The sequence below is a fragment of the Hyperolius riggenbachi genome, chromosome 2, assembly GCF_040937935.1.
Source record: "Hyperolius riggenbachi isolate aHypRig1 chromosome 2, aHypRig1.pri, whole genome shotgun sequence".
Taxonomy (NCBI): Eukaryota; Metazoa; Chordata; class Amphibia; order Anura; family Hyperoliidae; genus Hyperolius; species Hyperolius riggenbachi.
Window position 1 is genome coordinate 96,641,375 of NC_090647.1, and position 21,555 is coordinate 96,662,929.

General features: G+C 43.4%; 2 protein-coding genes across 2 annotated transcripts in view; one reads left to right on the forward strand and one right to left on the reverse strand.

The window, feature by feature from the left end:
• The window catches only part of TRPC4 (transient receptor potential cation channel subfamily C member 4), a 345,635-nt gene that overhangs the window by 282,566 nt on the left and 41,514 nt on the right, over positions 1-21,555 (reverse strand). The gene's annotated exons all lie outside the window — the stretch shown is intronic.
• LOC137544820 (piggyBac transposable element-derived protein 4-like) lies at positions 1,964-3,841 on the forward strand. The gene has a single exon (XM_068265912.1). The coding sequence runs from the start codon at positions 1,964-1,966 to the stop codon at positions 3,839-3,841; it is 1,878 nt and encodes a 625-aa protein (XP_068122013.1).

Genomic DNA, 21,555 nt, shown 5'->3' on the forward strand with positions numbered 1-21,555 from the left:
CAGTGTTGCGCTTTGCTGATCGTTGATGATCAGCTAAGCGTTGTTAGCATATGTAATCCTATGGGATTACTTACACTGCAGTGTTTGCAGCGCGTTTGCGATTTCCGCCGATCGCAAACGCGCTGCATATGGGAATTTGTATTGCGGATTGTCGATCGGGTGCGCTGCGGTAATGGCGTGCAATATCATGCCCAGCGACGAACATGGCGGTACCCCCGGCGCTGTCCCCGCGAATGTAAATGTGCCTCCTTGCTCATGTCCCCTGCCTGTGTTCCCCCATGTGATCAGTGTAATAACTGATTGTTCCTGTGTCCCTCTACGCTCGTCTGCCGCAGTGTTGCGCTTTGCTGATCGTTGATGATCAGCTAAGCGTTGTTAGCATATGTAATCCTATGGGATTACTTACACTGCAGTGTTTGCAGCGCGTTTGCGATTTCCACCGATCACAAACACGCTGCACCTGGGATTTTGTATTGCGGATTGTCGATCGGGTGTGCTGCGGTAATGGCGTGCAATATCATACCCAGCGACGAACATGGCGGTACCCCCGGCGCTGTCCCCGCGAATGTAAATGTGCCTCCTTGCCCCATGTGATCAGTGTAATAAATGATTGTTCCTGTGACCCCCTACGCTCGTCCGCCGCAGTGTTGCGCTTTGCTGATCGTTGGCGATCAGCAAAGAGCTGTTAGCACATGTAATCCTATGGGATTACTTACATTGCAGTGTTTGCAGTGCGTTTGCCATTTCCACTGATCGCAAACGCTCTGCATCCAGGAATTTGTATTGCAATAAGTCGATTGGGTGAGCGGCGGTAACGGCGTGAAATATCAGACCCAGCGACGAATATGAACCTCCGGCGATGTCTCCCCAAATGTAAATGTGCCACCTTGCCCATGCATTTATAATTTACCTGCGTTCTATCACCCGCCGTGGTGCCTATTATTATTTAGTATTATATAGCACTGACATTTTCCGCTGCGCTGTACAGATTATATTGTCTTGTCACATAACTATCCCTCAGAGGGGCTCACAATCTAATCCCTTCCTTAGACAGATGTCTGTATCAGGTAGCGCATGTATCATAGTCTAGGGCCAATTGTATGGGGAAGCTAAATCGAGAATTTGTCTCTGATTGAATCAATCAGATTCAATTAGAGAGAGATCTGTCTTGGTCGAATCTGCCTGTACATCTCGAGATGTGTGGGCACCTTTAGAGCTGGCGTTTGCCAAGTACCCCTTATTGTGAATAACACCATCTCAAGAACCTGAAACACATATATTTGTTGAAGTGGCCACACACGATACAATTTTTGAAATTTCAATTACATCAATTTTTCTGGTTGATTTGAAAAATCTGTCCAATATACCACATGTGTTCTATTTATTCCCAATATTAAGAAAATTGATGAGATTTCTCAAACAAATTTTAAAAAGCTTTTGATTTTTCGGTACAACGATCATTTTGACTGAAATGCTGTAAGATTGGATCGTTTTATTGTATCGTGTTTGGCCAGCTTTAGGAGTACTTTATATTTGTGCAGAACTGATTTTTAACTGCTGCTGGATGGCAGTGATTGAGCTGGTATTCTTGCAAGGGAATACATTTCTATCACTCTCGGCACGTTCAGCTCGCTCTCGCTGCTTGCACCGGTCTGTCTTTGCTGCAGCCAATCACTATGATCTCAGCTCGGATTTTTTTTTCATAGACCTGAGGGGGCCAGAGATACAGCGTCCTCAAGTGGTTAACTCCTTATCACCATTGGTATACCCAGTTAAGCCCTTTTCTCAACTTTTTTCAATCCCAAAATGATTTTTTTTTCGCCATCTATACAATTTATGCATATTTTGCCTAAGTACATTATTTTTCCCTAGTCAAAAAAAAAATCCCTTTTTTTTCTCTTCACCTGCCCTACCCGTCTTTATAGATTTGGACCAAGCTATTTGGCTAACTTTGCAACTAAACATGCCGAAGAGGCTATACAGCGCGGAAGAGGCGGCCGCCATTCTGCAGGATAGCGGGGAGGAAGAATTGGAGACACAGGAGGCAGTGGAGGAGTCAGACATGACGGACATGTCCGACACAGATTGGCTTCCAGGGGAAGGCTCAGAGTCACTGGATGATAGTGACTCTGAGAGCGATTCTGACTCTGCTGGACCATCACCGGCCCAACGGCCTAGAGCAGAGGTGCAGGCTAGGAGCACTGTTCCTGTGATATCCAGTGACAGTGACACCTCAGCAGATGAGAGGTCAATACCCCAACCCAGCAGACAGAGGGCTGTCAGGCGAAGAGCAGCAAGGGTGTCACAGAGACCCCCAGTGCCAGAGGACTTGCTGCACCCTCAGTGGTCACCTTCTGCCATGGAAACCCCTAACGTGCCCCCCTTTACAGGAAGAAGTGGCATAAAAGTGGCTACGGATCATTTCACGCCACTTAATTTCTATCAGCTGTTCTTGACGGATTCCCTGTTGCAGCTAATTGCGGATCAAACCAACTTGTATGCGGAGCAATGCAGAGCAGCTAATCCAACTGCCATGTCAGCCAGATGGATCCCCACAAACCCTACGGAGTTAAAGGTCTTTTTGGGCCTAACATTAAACATGGGACTGCTGAAGAAACCCCAACTAAGGCAGTACTGGACCACACAGCCAAATTATGATACACCCATGTATTATGCCATAATGCCAAGACTGAGGTATGAGATGCTGCTCCGCTTCCTGCATTTCAACAATAATGCAGACATGCTTCAGCGTGAGGACCCAGCCTTTGACCGGCTTTTCAAATTACGACCTCTGCTAACTCATCTGAACCAGCAGTTTGCTGATGTTTATGTGCCAGAGCGTCATATTGCCGTAGACGAATCGCTATTCTCGTTCCATGGCAGGCTATCGATTAAACAATATATTCCAAACAAACGGGCCAAATATGGAATCAAACTTTACAAACTGTGTGAGAGTGGGAATGGCTATATTTATAACTTTCACATCTACGAGGGAAAGGACAGCCTACTCCAGCCTGCCGGATGCCCACCCTACATGAGTTCCAGCGAGAAAATTGTTATCCAATTGGTAAACCCTTTGCTCCACCAGGGCTACCACTTATACATGGATAATTATTATTCAAGCGTCCCTCTCTTCAAATTTTTGTACAGTGCCCAGACTGTAGCCTGTGGTACAGTGAGGGCAAATAGAAAAGGCCTGCCACAACAAGTTGTAAACAAACGACTAAACAGGGGTGAGTCATTCAGCTATCGCAGCAGTGAGCTCCTTGCCTTAAAGTACAAAGACAGGAGAGATGTAATGTTCTTGTCTACGATACACACTGAGGCAACAACAACAGTAAGGTCCCGCAGGGAAGTAGTGGTGAAACCAGTGGCAGTCACCAACTATAACAAGTACATGGGAGGTGTGGACCTGGCGGATCAGAAGCTGGCCCCTTACTTACTGGAACGTAAACGGAAGGCCTGGTACAAAAAACTTGCGTTTCATTTACTGCAGATGGCCTTACATAATGCCTTTGTCCTGTTTAATAAAGCAGACAACCGGGTCAGGTTTATCAAATTCCAGGACCAGATTGTCCTGTCCCTGATTTATGAATCTGGCTACACTCCCGTAACAACAGACCCACATGCCTCCGAAGACATTATTAGAATTCGCGACAAGCATTTTCTGGATCCAATCCCCGCTACGCCATCAAGACAGTATCCACAGAAAAAATGCAGGGTGTGTATGAAACACAAAATCAGAAGGGACAGCCGTTACTACTGCCCAAAATGTCCTTCCAAACCAGGACTTTGCCTTAAACCATGTTTTGAAATCTATCACTCAGTCCTTCATTATTAAGATTTTGATTATACTGGGCCCATTTTTATCACACTCTCATGATCTTCCAGCTTTTGACCTCTAGCATAAATTACGACCACCCCCTCAGGCTTTTAATTCAATATCAGACGTATGTCCAATTGTGGATACGAGGTTGGCTCACTCCCCCTACGGGCAACCTGAAGTAAGTTTGCTCTTTGTCTTCTTATCCAATGTTGGACATTTGGCCAATTGTGCATACGAGGTTGGCTTACGCCCCCCACGAGCAACCTCAAGTAAGTATGCCGTTATTAGACGTGCCTAGTTAAAGACACGCATCCATGGTTAGTGTAGTGTAGGGACCCCTCTAGGAGATTGGCCTTGACGTTGGCAGAGGGGCTTAACCCCACAGCCTGCTGGAATGTGGTACTAACAATCTCGTTGTGTTAGCCGCTGGTGACCTGTGTTAACACCGATCGCCAGCTGCTTGTGGTTAACAGTCTGCTGTGCTTTGTGCCCAAAAACTTATCTGATTATGCATGTAGGGTATCATTTTAAACGTGACAAGCGAGAGAACAAAATTTGGGGTCTTTAACAGCTGAGGCCTTTGTCATGTGAATGTTTTTAGTGCTAACGTGAAAAGAAACTGTAAAAAAAGATAAAATCTTCTATGAACTCACCATACTCCTAACGGAATACCTTGGGGTGTCTTCTTTCTAAAATGGGGTCATTTGTGGGGTTCTTATACTGCCATGGCATTTTAGGGGCCCTAAACAATGAGGAGTAGTCTGGAAATCAAATTCCGCAAAATGACCTGTGAAATCCTAAAGGTACTCATTGGACTTTGGGCCCTTTCGCGCAGTTAGGGTGCAAAAAAGTGCCACACATGTGGTATCGCCGTACTCGGGAGAAGTAGTACAATGTGTTTTGGGGTGTATTTTTACACATACCCATGCTGGGTGGGAGAAATAACTCTGTAAATGGACAATCGTGTGTAAAAAAATCAAAAGATTGTCATTTACAGAGGTATTTCTCCCACCCAGCATGGGTATGTGTAAAAATACACCCCAAAACACATTATACTACTTCTCCCGAGTACGGCAATACCACATGTGTGGCACTTTTTTGCACCCTAACTGCGCTAAAGGGCCCAAAGTCCAATGAGTACCTTTAGGATTTCACAGGTCATTTTGCGGAATTTGATTTCCAGACTACTCCTCATGGTTTAGGGCCCCTAAAATGCCAGGGCAGTATAGGAACCCCACAAATGACCCCATTTTAGAAAGAAGACACCCCAAGGTATTCAGTTAGGAGTATGGTGAGTTCATAGAAGATTTTATTTTTTTGTCACAAGTTAGCGGAAATTGATTTTAATTGTTTTTTTCCACAAAGTGTCATGTTCCGCTAACTTGTGACAAAAAATAAAATCTTCTATGAACTCACCATACTCCTAACGGAATACCTTGGGGTGTCTTCTTTCTAAAATGGGGTCATTTGTGGGGTTCCTATACTGCCCTGGCATTTTTAGGGGCCCTAAACCGTGAGGAGTAGTCTGAAAATCAAATTCCGCAAAATGACCTGTGAAATCCTAAAGGTACTCATTGGACTTTGGGCCCTTTAGCGCAGTTAGGGTGCAAAAAAGTGCCACACATGTGGTATTGCCGTACTCGGGAGAAGTAGTATAATGTGTTTTGGGGTGTATTTTTACACATACCCATGCTGGGTGGGAGAAATACCTCTGTAAATGACAATCTTTTGATTTTTTTACACACGATTGTCCATTTACAGAGTTATTTCTCCCACCCAGCATGGGTATGTGTAAAAATGCACCCCAAAACACATTATACTACTTCTCCCGAGTACGGCAATACCACATGTGTGGCACTTTTTTGCACCCTAACTGCGCTAAAGGGCCCAAAGTCCAATGAGTACCTTTAGGATTTCACAGGTCATTTTGCGGAATTTGATTTCCAGACTACTCTTCATGGTTTAGGGCCCCTAAAATGCCAGGGCAGTATAGGAACCCCACAAATGACCCCATTTTAGAAAGAAGACACCCCAAGGTATTCAGTTAGGAGTATGGTGAGTTCATAGAAGATTTTATTTTTTTGTCACAAGTTAGCGGAAATTGATTTTAATTGTTTTTTTCCACAAAGTGTCATGTTCCGCTAACTTGTGACAAAAAATAAAATCTTCTATGAACTCACCATACTCCTAACGGAATACCTTGGGGTGTCTTCTTTCTAAAATGGGGTCATTTGTGGGGTTCCTATACTGCCCTGGCATTTTAGGGGCCCTAAACCGTGAGGAGTAGTCTTGAAACCAAATGTCGCAAAATGACCTGTGAAATCCTAAAGGTACTCATTGGACTTTGGGCCCTTTAGCGCAGTTAGGGTGCAAAAAAGTGCCACACATGTGGTATCGCCGTACTCGGGAGAAGTAGTATAATGTGTTTTGTGGTGTATTTTTACACATACCCATGCTGGGTGGGAGAAATAACTCTGTAAATGGACAATTGTGTGTAAAAAAATGAAAAAATTGTCATTTACAGAGATATTTCTCCCACCCAGCATGGGTATGTGTAAAAATACACCCCAAAACACATTATACTACTTCTACTGAGTACGGCAATACCACATGTGTGGCACTTTTTTGCAGCCTAACTGCGCTAAGGGGTCCAAAGTCCAATGAGCACCTTTAGGCTTTACAGGGGTACTTACAATTTAGCACCCCCAAAATGTCAGGACAGTAAACACACCCCACAAATGACCCCATTTTGAAAAGTAGACACTTCAAGGTATTCAGAGAGGGGCATGGTGAGTCTGTGGCAGATTTCATTTTTTTTTTGTCGCAAGTTGGAAGAAATGGAAACTTTTTTTTTTTTGTCACAAAGTGTCATTTTCCGCTTACTTGTGACAAAAAATAATATCTTCTATGAACTCACTATGCCTCTCAGTGAATACTTTGGGATGCCTTCTTTTTAAAATGGGGTAATTTGGGGGGTATTTATACTATCCTGGAATTCTAGCCCCTCATGAAACATGACAGGGGGTCAGAAAAGTCATAGATGCTTGAAAATGAGAAAATTCACTTTTTGCACCATAGTTTGTAAACGCTATAACTTTTACCCAAACCAATAAATATACACTGAATGGGGTTTTTTTTATCAAAAACATGTTTGTCCACATTTTTCGCGCTGCATGTATACAGAAATTTTACTTTATTTGAAAAATGTCAGCACAGAAAGTTAAAAAAATCATTTTTTTGCCAAAATTCATGTCTTTTTTGATGAATCTAATAAAAAGTAAAAATCGCAGGAGCAATCAAATAGCACCAAAAGAAAGCTTTATTAGTGACAAGAAAAGGAGCCAAAATTCATTTAGGTGGTAGGTTGTATGAGCGAGCAATAAACCGTGAAAGCTGCAGTGGTCTGAATGGAAAAAAAGTGGCCGGTCCTTAAGGGGTAGAAAGCCCTAGGTCCTCAAGTGGTTAAAGTGTATTTTAGCACATCCATGAAAAGATTGAATTTTGGTTACAGGTAGCAGTTTGCCTGTAATCCTGTTTACACTTACAGATTTCAAAGCAATTCCACTTCCGTTTTTAAAGTCTGTAGAAATTTCCAACCCCTTCCATGTAAATTTCCAACCTTCAGGTGTCCGCTTCCCATCCCCAACACTCTGGCAGGCTTGCTTTGTATGATGGGACAATGGCTGATTCCAGTTCAAAAGCCATGCCGACCAGCCTATTCTTCCTCAATTGGCCGCTAATTAGCAGTACACACAGTTTCCCCAGCTGGACAATGAGGGCAGAGGTAATGTACATTTACATGCAGACTTACATTATCCTTCAGATTACTCTGGCCAGGTGGCCAATTACTACCAAGCACAATACACATCTGAGGTTTTACCCAGTAGACAGAAAAAAGACAGAAATATGTTCTGTTATTATCCTTAACATTATCAGCACCCCAATATATCACCACACCCCCCACCGGGACTGGTGAGACACTATGCTTCCAAAGACTCTACAGGGCCCCAGGGAGCAACAGCTAAGCTGGAGGAGAGACACCTTGGGAGGTTCCTACAGGCTCTGGGGCCCTGGGTTGATTGCCTTCTTTGCCTCTATGGTATCGTCGGCCTTGCACACATACCACCACCACTATTCAGTTTACATGATGACCACCTGGACATTCACAAGACACTATGCAATACTAAAGATAGGAACCTTCATGATCTGTCAGTGGGGTCAGGTGAGAAATTCAGATAGAGCATCTCCAGCAAGACGAGCAGGACCTGCCAAGGGTACAGCTGTGCATGTAAGTGAAGCTAGGAATATTATTGAGGAACACTGTACAAGGAAGATAGACAGCCTAAGAACAGTGAACATAACCAGCAGAGGACAGGAGAGGGGTTTCCAATGTAGGGTGCCATAGGGGACATTCCAGTTATGTGCTTTGCCAGCAGTAAATATGCCAGCATCACTAATACATTTGAGAATGTAAATTGCAAAGAGATACAATTTTTAAATGAGAAACCATTGGAAAATAATTTATAAAAGAATCTGATCTTTCTCAGGTAAAGTAAACCGCCTACTAAAAAAGACACAAGTGAAAAGCATCACTTGCTAGACACAAAATACCACCACTCTGCTCTGTTAAAGGACAACTGAAGAGAGAGGGATATGAAGAGAGAGGGATATGGAGGCTGACATGTTTATTTCCTTTTAAGCAATACCAGTTTCCTGGCTATCCTGCTAATTCTCTGACTCTAATAATTTTAGCCATAGACCCTGAAAAGCATGCAGGAGATCAGGTTTTTCTGACATTATTGTCAGATCTGACAGATTAGCTGCATGCTTGTTTCTGGTGTTATTCAGACACTTGTGCAGCCAAACAGAACAGCAGGGCTGCCAGGCAACTGGTATAGTTTAAAAGGAAATAAACATGGCAGCCTCCATAGTCTTCTCACTTCAGTTGTCCTTTAAGCATCAGCTTAATCATAAGATGACAACACATAAAGCAAAACAACATCATAAGGCAAATCAACATAAAACAGCTGCATAAAACTTGACTGCTTAACTGCTTGAGGGTTTCTAAAAAAAGAAAACAAGGAACAGAAGAGTGCCTATTATGTTAATGAAAACTTGTAACAGGAACCGTGATTCCTTTAAGCAATAAAGTACATTACAACATCACATTAGGTTTACATATTAATTATGCAAATCACGAAATTAAAAACTCAAAGAATGTTGAGTTCCCTAAGATGCGCTTTATTCTACGTGGGAATTAAACATTATATATTAATAGAATCACACTTCTGTGGAGTGGAAAGGTAAAGAGCAAACAAGACACATTTGATTTATGTTGTCTCAGGACTTTGATTCACAAGGCATGAAAGTGGTCGCCTGGCTGTAAATGAACTGAAGCAACGCTTTGGAATATGATGAATTAAATTCATCGTGCAAGAAGAAAGATATACAAGGGAAGTAATACAAAACCATTGATTTCCTATGTAAATTCACTGTATGTCAAGTCTCTTCCATGAAATTTATGCAAAATCACATACTCCTCTGACCTGCCATTATTAGCCTTTTACTTACAATCAATAATGAGGTTAACCCTGAAACGGGGTCATGTCTACAATAATGTTTTTGACTCCTTTAACCATTTAGCAGCTAAATAAAGTTTAACTTTATTTGGCTGTTGGGTAGAACCAGGCCCAGTCCACCCATGATGCCAAGTGAAGCGACTTCCTCAGGCAGCAGAAGTCTGGGGGCAGCACCAGGCAAAAACAGGAAGTGAAGAGAGTGCCCGGCCAACCTATACTGGGGGCATCTGTACCTAGCTACAAATACCGGGGGCACCTATACCTGGCTACCTACCTATACTGAGGGTGTTTTTTGGGGGGCTCACCACAGCTATAACATGCTGTGCTAATTGCCAGGTGCTGTGCGATCATTCCAACTGGCGCGGGGGGGGGGGGGGGGCATCCTCCCAAGTTTTCCTCAGGCAGAAAAAAGTCTAGAACCGGCCCTGGGTAGAACTTTATTTGGCTTCAGGGCCACATTTCCCCCACTGCTGGGAAAGTGGGTCTTCCTCAGCCTGGCAGGCTCGCCAGGGTATGCACAGTGGGCAGCAGAGAGCTTTTACAGTTACCTGTTCGGAAGGCTGGATTGGCTTCTTCTTCCTCTAAAGCAGTGTCGATGTAACCCCAACATGTCTTTTTGGTACCAGTCACATGATATGATGTGAAGGCGATCTAGGAGACCATGTCAGTGTTACAGCGCCACCCGGTGGTGGAAGAGTCCCTTCCATCTCTTCCATCACCCCTCTTCCACCACCGGGTGGCGCTGTAACACTGACATAGTCTCCTAGATCCCGATCACATGTCATATCATGTGATGAGATGTGATTGGGACCCAGAAAACCTGTCGGAAGTTCAAAGATACCAGTGAAAGAGAAGAAGCTATCCAGAACAGGTAAATATATCTTCTCCCTGCCACCCACTTGTGTGGCTTCACCAGGCAGCCAAACGAGAAATGCCGACAGAGGTTTAAAGTGCACCAGAAGCTTTCAATCAAAAAACTTAGTCTGAAGCTGCTAATCAGTTAAGGATAATAAAAAAATTACCAAGCAATAACTGAATGCAGTTCACCCTGATCATTTACATACTGGTTGGAAAAAGGCAGTGTCTGAGATAGCAGTGTCATCAGAAGAGCAGTAGTACATAGAGAGACACTGCAAAAAGGTAGATGAGTTTCTCTTGTCCACCCAAACCCCCCTGCAAATTAGACAAGACCACACAGACATTTAATCATGTAGATCCCCATAGGGCTGTGGAGTCGGAGTCGAGGAGTGGAAGTCGGAGCAATTTTTTAGTACCTGGAGTAGTAGTCGGAGATTTCATAAACTGAGGAGTTGGAGTTGGATGATTATTGTACCCACTCCATAGCCCTGCAAGCACTGTGGAATTGGAGTCGGAGCAATTTTGGGTACCTGGAGTCAGAGTCGGTGGTTGCATAAACTGAGGAGTCAGAGTTGGAGTCAAATGATTTTTGTAATGAATCCACAGTCCTGTTTCCCCTGCATGGAATTACAGATAAAGACTGCCAATCTTAAACACCCATTTATGGAACATTTCCATGGCACAATTAACAACACTGTTGATGTATAATCAGAGGTGATACGTTGACCCATTAAAAAGTTTGTGTTTGATTTTTTTTAAGATCTTCATAAGATGAGCGTGAGAGCCGTGCCAGAACTGCAATGCTCTTTTTCATCAGACTAATCAATAGAAGGCAACTAGGCCATGAGTGGTGACACCTATAATGGAAATTCCCACCATAATTAACCACTTTACCACCACAGATGTGTATATCTACGCTCCTTTTTACACCCTTTGCCCACCAGGAGCGTAGATATATGCACCTCTCGCTGCTACCGCCACTGTCCGCGCTCCCGCTCGCTTGTGCGTGTGCTCCCGCGCTCGTGCTCCCGCGCTCGTGCATGCCGCCGGCCACTTGCCCGGAGATCAATGAACGGGATAAAAAGTTTCCCAGCCTCATTGTGCTTCCTGTAAGCGTACTTTCAACGTTTACAGGTCGCTTGCACAAAAAGTTACTGTGTACATAGGTTTACATTATAAATTAACTCATTACCTCCCACATTCCCCAATTTTTTTTTTTTTTGTAATAAAAAAAAATGACAATAAAAAAAAACAACATAAATAGTTACCTTAGGGACTGAACTCTTTAAATATTTATGTCAAGAGGGTATAACACTGTTACTTTATAAACTATGGGCTTGTAATTAGGGATGGATGCAAAACTGAAAAAAAATGCACCTTTATTTCCAAATAAAATATTGGTGCCAAACATTGTGATAGGGACATAATTTAAATGGTGTAATAACCGGGACAAATGGGCAAATACATTTCATGGGTTTTAATTACAGTAGCATGCATTATTTAAAAACTATAATGGCCGAAAACTGAAAAATAATGATTTTTTCCCCCACATTTTTTCCTATTTTCCCATTCAAACACATTTAGAATAAAATCATTCTTGGCATAATGTCCCACCTAAAGAAAGCCTAATTTGTGGTGAAAAAAAACAAAATATAGTTCATTTCATTGCTATAAGTAATAATAAAGTTATAGACGAATGAATGGAAGGAGCGCTGAAAGGTGAAAGTTGCTCTGGTGCTCCAGGGGTAAAACCCCTCAGTGGTGAAGTGGTTAAAGGTACCCAAGCACCAGGTTTTTTTTCATGGTTTTGAATAGCTATAAGAGCTGCTATCTTCCCCCTCCCCCCCCCCCCCCCAGCTGCCCATTATTTATCCAGAAAAGGTGTGAAGATATCATCTGTGACTTCTCTAAACTCTTTGAAGCACAGTGACCTATCTGCCCACCACTCTGCTGATAAAAGCTTTTGTTTGCTGTCGGCTGATGTATGCAATAAAATAAATGCATCAGTCCTAATCTGTCTGAAACGTTTTTTCAGTCAGGCAGGCCTCAGAATTAGACTAATAAAATCTGCTAAAGTTTTAAATGTGAAAAGAAGAAGCAAACTTGTATTTTTATTAATGTGCCACATTGTTGACATGCATTTTTAAAGTGCTATTGAGATGGCGCTAAAAATGGTACTAGGTTCACATTAAGACAAGTGACAGAAAGGTTCCATGATGGAGAAGAAAACAGCGTATAAAGGTCTATGCCTTTTTTGCCTATGTTTATATCTTGTATTCTTTATTTTGAATCTGAACCACAACAGATCTGTACTCTGCTGATTGACATTGCACAAGTCATGGCCTATTTTCAGCCCTTACCATCCCCATTGTGCCACCTGCCCATTATTCCACAGTGAAAGGGGAAATGAACCAGCATGGCATTATCAGAACGTTATACCTGAATATACTGAGAAGCCTGGAGAAAGATAAACTGTAAAAGAGTCACATTTCAGCTGATGATACAATAGTAGAAAGAGAATATAAGATAAGACAGTTCTCCTTGCGGTGACAGCGAGAAGAAAAAAAAAGAACTCATTGGCAGAGCTTTTGCCTTATTTCAGGACTTCAAAATGACAAACAAGCTAAAACTGTGAGATGAAAAGAGTAGAAGAGGTGCTTTATTATTCAGTCATTTTTAAGAGGCGCTGTTAGTTTACTGGTAGGAAAAAGAGATGTAATATAGGAAATTCAGTATTGCAAATAATTAGATTAAAATGTCCTAACCGTAGAAAAGGGAATGGTGCACATTAATGCAGATTTTAGGGACAACTATTGTGAAAAGCTGTGAAATTTAAAATACATGTGTAATAGTTGTACATTTCTGCAGGAGTAAAATGTACAATAAATTACTTTTTTGTCCTATGTTCCTGTCACTTACAGTAGGCAGTATCAATGTGACAGATCTTTCGACTAATCCATCTCCTTATGGGGGATTCTCCGCCATTTCTTTATTTTCAAAAGAACTACCTGGATCGCAGTAAGCACACTCCAAATGTCAGAGCAGAGTGAACAGGAGGAGACTGGTTTTCCAGCGCCATTAAAAAAAAGGCCCTTTACAGGAAGTGCTTTTGTAAAGAATAAAAAAGAAAAATACAAAAAAATCCCCCATGAGGAGATGGGCTAGTCCAAATAGTCATGAATTTTACATGTTACAAATTTGCCAATAGTTATTCTTTAAAAAAAAAACAAATATTTGACTAAAGAAGGGATATGTTGAATTTGGACAGGGACTCAAAAGGGGGACCGTGGACCAAACATACTGTGCTATCAAAGATATGGTTTCCTTTATTGGATGCTGTTGGGAGTACAAGCTGGCAAATAGAACATTTCCAAAGCTCTGGCTGGTGGCATTAAAATCTATATCACATAAAAAATCTTTAAACAGTTAATTTATATAAATTAAGAAGTAAATATGCCTAATTTTACAATATTCACAATATATATATATATTTTCTATAGTCCATGTTTGCTCATTCTAAAATCTTACCTCAGCCTAATTTACATTATTAAATGTATCATCTTTAATGCTGGCAAGGTGAATTACTGTGGAATTTTTTCCCTTTCTGTGAAGAGCGCATGTTTTGGGATAGAAGGCTGCACGACATAATAAGTTAGGTTAAACACCACATGGAGGATGGGATGCGTACATGTAAAAAAGGTGTGCAGAAAAAAGGGGGGGGGGGGGGTTGGCCGGGTTTGCCAGTAGTAGAATCTTGCTAAAATTAGCGATATTTTACTACTAAATATTCATAGTAGAATATCGGTATTATGTACCGATATTTTACTATTGCTAAACCTAACCCTACTCTCACACAGAACCCTCCCCTAACCCTAATACCCGACCTGGTGGTGCCTAACCCTAAAATCCCCCCTTGTGGTTCCTAGCCCTAACACCACCCGGTGGTGCCTAAACCTAGCCCCCCCCCCCCCCCCCGGTAGTGCCTAATCCCCATGGTGCCTAACCCTTACCCCCCTGGTGGTGCCTAAACCTAACCCCCCAGTGGTGCCTAAACCTAACCCCCCTGGTGGTGCCTAAACCTAGCCCCCCCCCCCCCCCCGGTGTTGCCTAATCCCTATGCCTCCCCTGATGTTTACCTTTATAGCCGCATATCGCATCTTCATGGAAGCCACGATTTGCGGCAAACATGGTAAAATTGGGTGTCCTGAGGGGCCTGATAATTGCAGCTGACACGCTCCCATATTTCCCCCTAGTGCCGCTAGATGCGGCTCTTAACATAGGTGCCTATAGTGGAGCCATAAGGGCTTCTTCACCCTTTTTACCTGCTTCGGGGTGGGATAACATTCCAATATATATAAATAGATTAAATAGATTCTGAAATCAGGATATTAAAGGTAAAACTGTTATCCTGAATCATTTATTATGTTGTACTATAATGGTTCTTCTTTTATCCAACACGCTAATGGCTTCACTTTATTTCTTCTTCCATTTAGTTTACCTAGTGGTCTATGGGCTTGTTAGACCTTTCATCGTTTGTGACCTTCTTTTTCTGCACTTAGGAAAAAACCTGGGCTAATTCAATCTCCTCACTCCCCTTCCCCCCACCACCAATCAATCATTAGGTATTGCTAGCATGATGTAAGTAACTAAAGGGCATTAGTTATTGCTTATTGAAGCACACTGTATTGCATGAATCACAAAAGCTCCCACCTCTCTCGGGAATCTTGCAGCTCAGGGAGTAAATTGAAGATTTGATGCACAGTGACATCATTTCCACCTCATTTCCACCTCTGAAATTTAATCAGGGTTGCTTTATGTTTGTTTTATAGTGCTGCCTCAGTAAAACACATGTAAATCTAGATAGATATACCATTGCAGGTTCCATCTGTGGTTCTTCTTATTTTTATGTTTATCACTATGAATGACAGTGGGTATCACAACTATTACGATTCATGGTTATATAGGTATCACAAGTAGTAAGATTCAGGGCTATATGGGTACCACCAGGGCCGGCCTTAGGTTTCACAGCACCCTGTGCAAAGCCTGATTTTGGTGCCCCCCTCCCCTTCCCCCCTTTTCACCAGCCCCCCTTCATATGCAATTCACTTTTTCTCCTGGGAAAGTGTTCCCTAATTGACACATCATGCCCAGATGCTCAGATCTCCGTGACACACAGGGCCAGATTTGTACTTTTTGCCACCCAAGGCCCACTATCACCAGCCACCCCTGAAAAAGTATCCCAACCAAGACACACACATGCAGGAGCACACCTTATAATTCCAGCAAGAGCAACTGGGTTGCCCAGTGTAGGTAGCCAGATGCGCCCAGTATAAAGTGTAGGTAGCCAGAGATGTTCCCGCTCCGTAAAGTTAGCCAGATGCCTCACCCCCTTTAAGTATAGGTAGTCAGATGTAAGTGCAGTAAACAGAAGAAAGTGTAATAAACTGGAGCCCATCCATTATAGGTAGCCAGATGTTCCCCTACAGTACACTTGCAACCACGTGGGGCACATGTATGCAGCTTGCAAATGGAGCATGGAGCCAGCAGAGGACATGGAAAGGTAATGTACAGGGAGCATTTTACATTAGTGGATAGCATCTGGCCGGCGAGGCGGCAAATGCAGAGTTACAAGGCCAATTCCTGGTCGATTTCAGCATGAAATGAATCGGCCTGCAGTGTATGGGAAGCTGACAGATCTCTCTTTAAACAGATTTGATCAGAGAGAGATTTGTCTCGGTTTAAACTGCCCATCATCGGCTAATGTATGGCCACTTTTACTGTGAGTGGTTTGTGTGCAGAGCTGGCTCTCGGTTAAACTGGTACCTCTCTATTGTAATGTGTCACATGCGGAGGCAGCATCAATAGTATAAACACACAGGCTGTTGCTTGTAAAGGGCTACTTGTTACAGGGCTGTTCAGCTTTTTGCAATAGCCTACCACCGCTCTCAATCTACCCCACCCCCTCCTCAGGTGAATGGCGATGGACGGTAATGCCCACCTACATGGTTCCCAGCAGCAGCAGCCAGACACTGTGCCAGTGCATTGCTATGCAGAAGAGCTTGCAATCAAATTGCATGCTGACAGACAGGACAGCTGCAGCCATGAGCCATCACATCGGGGGACACTACCAGATGTTTAGCGAGAAATCTCGCTGACCACCTGGTAGTGTCCCCAGATTTGATAGCTCCTCTGGCTGAACACTGTCTGTAGGCTTACTTCACAATGTGATGGCCATCTGGTACTGGTGGTGTCCCCAGATTTGATGGCTCATCATGGCTCAGGCTGTAGGCAGCAGGCATGTAATTTGATGGCCAGGCCATCAAATGCCTGCCATTACCTGCAGTGTATAGCCAGAGGAGCCATCAAATCTGGGGACACCACTAACCTTTTTGTGATATACTGAATGACAGTGTGTCACTTACCTTAATTGTTTTTCTGGCTCTTTCTGGACTGGTCTGGTCTGTCCTTAGCAGCCACAGCATGTCAGTCTCCACGCCACTGTCTGTGTCATACACTGTCACATGTGTAGACAGCATCAAGCCCCCAATAACATATCCACAGGGGGGCGGAGCTGGCTCTTTTACAGGTCAGGCCACATGACAGAGTTATTTGTTATGGGGCACTCTAGATTTGCCATTTCACCTGCATCCCCCAGCCTGTCACTTCACTACACATGCTGCCCGGTGCCGCTGTACAGTGAACAGGAGATGGGGGCGTGGCGGAGCGGAACTTTCTTTCTACCTCCGCTTGTCTGACTGTGACTGTCCCCCAGCAGTCAGGGCTTCTGCAAATTGAATTGGGAACTTAGGAAGTGATGCCCGGTGTTGCCCGCCCACACTTCACTTCCAAGGGCAAGGCAGCAGAACTAAGCAGCGGCGCCCCCCGACTCCCATGCCTATGCACGCAGCTGATGCTAAAAACTTGTATGTTGCAGTGCTGCGTGCAGGCATGAATGAATACGGCGACGGGCGGCGGAGCAAGTGGGACACACACATTAGCCTGGCTGAGGCGGCTGACTGTATACGCCTAGAGGAGGAAGCGGATAACTACGCAGTCTGAGTGCCGGGGATCGGAGGGGGCTGTGTATGCAGGAGCGCATTGCGGCAAGTTGAGACAGCTGTGCAAGTGCGCCCTTGGAAGCCGGCGCCCTGAGCGACCGCTCCGGTCGCTCAGGTCAAGGGCCGGCCATAGGTACCACAATTATTAAAGCAGCAGGGACAGCCGTACTATTCCAGGAAAAAACTCCTATAAGTAGATAAATACTTGTTCTACTTACATAACAGATGTAATGTACGGTCTACGTTCTGATTTCAGTGAATTTCATATGGTAAATAAAAAGAATTCTGTTCCTGCCATTTGCCATCTTGATTCCCTCTAATTAAAGCCAATCCTGATGTCACCCCCCCCCCCCCTTCCTCTTACTTTTTTTCTGCCCTCAGACAATTCCTCAGCCCTGAACTGCCCCAGCCAATCAGTGAGGAGCTGGAATGTGGGAGGGGTGATAACAAGTTTCCTTCTTTTTGACAATGGCAAAAATAGAGCCAGGTTGACTGAGATACAATTTATTACAGCAGAAACATTTCTGAATAGATTGGAGTGCGTGCAATGCAGAGTCAGGTTGCAGGCTGCATATTAAACACAGAGCAGTGGGTAAATAGAATTTGATTTTGTGGCTGACAATCCCTCTTTAAGATTGAATGCTATATGGGTATCACAATTACTAAGATCAGGGCTATAGAGCAAAGCAGCTAACCTCGGCGCACAACGTTTAGCGCCAAAGCTAGGCACATTCATAGGAGCAATGTTATGATGTGCGTGGCGATCCCCAAACTCCGAATTATATCCCCCTCCGAGTTGCTATAACTCAGAGGGGGAATAGTATTTAACGCCACCTGGGAGTTTAGCGGCAGCAGGGAGGGCCGCAGCAGGTTGAGCCATCGTTCAGTTCTCCCTGCGCCCAACTAGTGTTGGGCGAACACCTGGATGTTCGGGTTCGGGAACGTTCGCCGAACATGGCCGCGATGTTCGGCATGTTCGGGCCGAACCCCGAACTCCCCGAACATCCCGCTTTTGGGGGCCCTATGGGGTCGCAGGCATAAGGGGGGAGCATGCCCCGATGGCGGGGGGGGTCGGAAATTCCCCCCACCCCCTCCGCTAGCGCTCCCCCCTCTGCCCGCTTCCCCATACAAAAGTTTGACGAAAGTAAAATAGTACCGGTGGTGGTGGCTGGCTGCTGCAGTGGCTGGCTGGCACTATGAAGTGACTGAGGAGGAGGAGTCGGAGTAGGACGCGTTGAGGGAGGCCGGGCAGCGGGCGGGTCAGCGGTAGTACCCTTGTGGTACTTCCGCCCTTTCTCTGACCTCACGTCCTCTGCATACGAGGGTACGCGTCACGCGTACCCTCGTATGCGTCATCACGCAGAGGACGTGAGGAATTTCCGCCCCCCCCCCGCGATCGGGGCATGCTCCCCCCTTATGCCTGCGACCCCATAGGGGGGCCGTATTCGGCTGAACAGGGGCCCTGTTCGGCCGGGCATTCAGCAGTTCGGGCGAACCCGAACAGTTTGGCCGAACACCACCAGGTGTTTGGCCGAACAGGGTGATGTTCTGCAGAACCCGAACAGTGGCGAACACTGTTCGCCCAACACTACGCCCAACTCATCAGCGGCTCAATAATATGTATGCCTATAGGGGTATCACAATTAGAAAGATGCAGGGCTATATGGGTATCAAAATTAGTAAGATATGGGTATCACGCCTACATGAACAAAGGACACCAGGAAAAAAGGGACCGACTGGATAACAAATTAGTGCTGGTGGATAACTGAATCTCAATAACGATAAAAATTCTTGGTTTATGATAAATACTGTTTTAAAACATTACCGTTTTAAAATTAACGTTAAAAATCATCACGTAATTCAACAATACAGCTTAACCCAACCCTACTCTCATACAGAACCCTCCCCTGGTAGTGCCTAAAACTAGCCACTCCCCCAGTGATGCCTAACCCCTACTACCCTCTATTTTGCCTAACCCTAACCACCCCCGGTGGTGCCTAACCCTAACCACCCCAGTGGTACCTAATCCTAACTACCCCCACTGGTGTTGCCTAACCCCAACCACCCCCCTGCAGAAACACCCTTTTACACATAGAATTGATAATAGCTTTGATAACGTAAAATCTGTACATACAAATGAAATAATATAACAAAAACGATAACGTTGCAAGCTTCTAAAACAATAACATACTTCAAAAACGTAAATGTTGTTAACGATATTTATCGGGCACCCTTTTTTCTGCTTTTTTCTCAGTATTAACGATACATGCATTAGAGTCAATGGCGGCGCCCTTTTCGTCTACTAGCTGCCTGTGCACTTTTTTCCTGCTACCATTATCACAATTAGTAAGATTCATGGCTATATGGATATCACAATTAGTAAGATTCATGGCTATATGGATATCACAATTAGTAAGATTCATGGCTATATGGATATCACAATTAGTAAGATTCATGGCTATATGGATATCACAATTAGTAAGATTCATGGCTATATGGGTATAATTAGTAAGATTCATGGATATGTGGGTTTCACAATTTGTAAGGTTCATAGCTACAGTATATGGGTATCACAATTAGTAAAATTCATGGCTATACGGGTGTCACAATTAGAGCAATCTGAAATTAAATCTAAGTGATCAATCAACTCTCAGCAGCTAAATTAGCGACGAGAGCTTTCCTATTTAGTATACAGGTAAATAGAATTCCCAAACAGCGCTTAGGATTCTATCGATATCCAATTGATGTGATTTACATATGCCCTATGGGAAGATATTCATGCTTCAGCAGTTCCATATGCAATATTGCATACATTTGAATTTAGTCAGATATTGAACAATTTGAGTGAGTAGCTTAATGTTGGTTTTATTGTGTGATTCATTGTATGAAAGAATTGTTGGTTTTATTGTGTGATTCGACGTAATAAAAAATTGTATATCAACAGAACCCTAAGCACTATAAGGGCATTTTATTTACCTGTATACTTAAATTAAATCAAGTCTTATTCAATTTAGAGCACTGTCATACTGCAATACAAGCTAGTGCCAGAAATTACTAAAAGGCAGTAAGCTTTATTTTATATTGTATGCTAAATGAATAGTGGGTGTGGCTTCTATGAATGATTTCCTGTAGTGTCCAGGCACAGAGCTGCTTTAAAAGCACTCCTTGCCAATGACAACACACAATGAAATGGCAAAATTAATTTCAACATTGTTTTCCACCAGACATACAACACTGGTATTTTTCCAGGCTTTTGTTGTAATTCTAATGGCTTTTCAATTAGGTGTCGTGCCAGAACGAGCTTGCAAATGTAGCAAATGCAATATCTACTTTGTGCACAGAGACACTAAAGGCATTTTATTTTCCTCTTCTTTGCAGACATGCTTACTTTATTTGCTATGTGGAAGAGCGTTTTACTTGTTTATTTTGCATCATTAACACCTGTCTTGATTTTAATATACCCCTAACGACTCCAGTAATTATTTCAGTTCGTGCATTTAGATTACAATAATTGGGCTGTGTTATGTTTGCATTCTAGAGTAATCAAAACCACTGAATCATTTTATTTTGCTCTTACCTATGATTTTAAACATAAAATTGTGCAGAACAATGTATCCAAAGCAGTTTGCAGAGGCCTATATCTACCACAGCAATCCAATTTCCGTTAAAAAAAATCTTCATTCTCTGACTGGTTGAATGCATCCGAGGTCTGTGACTGGCCTAAAATTATTGCGGTAAATTATATTTCCGCAGAAATCCAATTTTCCGATGCCATTTATCGATTTGCGATTTTCCAACCAGAAAGCGGATTTCCCATCGAAAAATCAGAAAATTTCATTCCCAAGGAATTTTCTGACTATCCCTATCTAATACTTTAAGTCACTGACTCAGGATAAGCATGCAGATCAGATGCTTTGGCTTGTTGCATGTGTGTGACTCAAACACAACTAATGCCTAAAGCTCAGCACGCCAGCCTGGCAACTAGCATTGTTTATAAGGGAATGAAAATGGCAGCCTCCATATTTCTCTACCTTCAGGTTCACTTTAAGGGTGTGAATAGAACTTTCACCAGAGTAGGACCAAGTAACTCACTGATAACTAATTACACGTTTTACATTTCTGTGTGGCAGGCATTCAAGAATCGTCTGTATGGGAGCTGAACAACATAAGAAAACTTCATTCCTGTCCCTTAGACAGTTAAAATTTTAATGACATTTTTCTGCTTTAAGGCCCC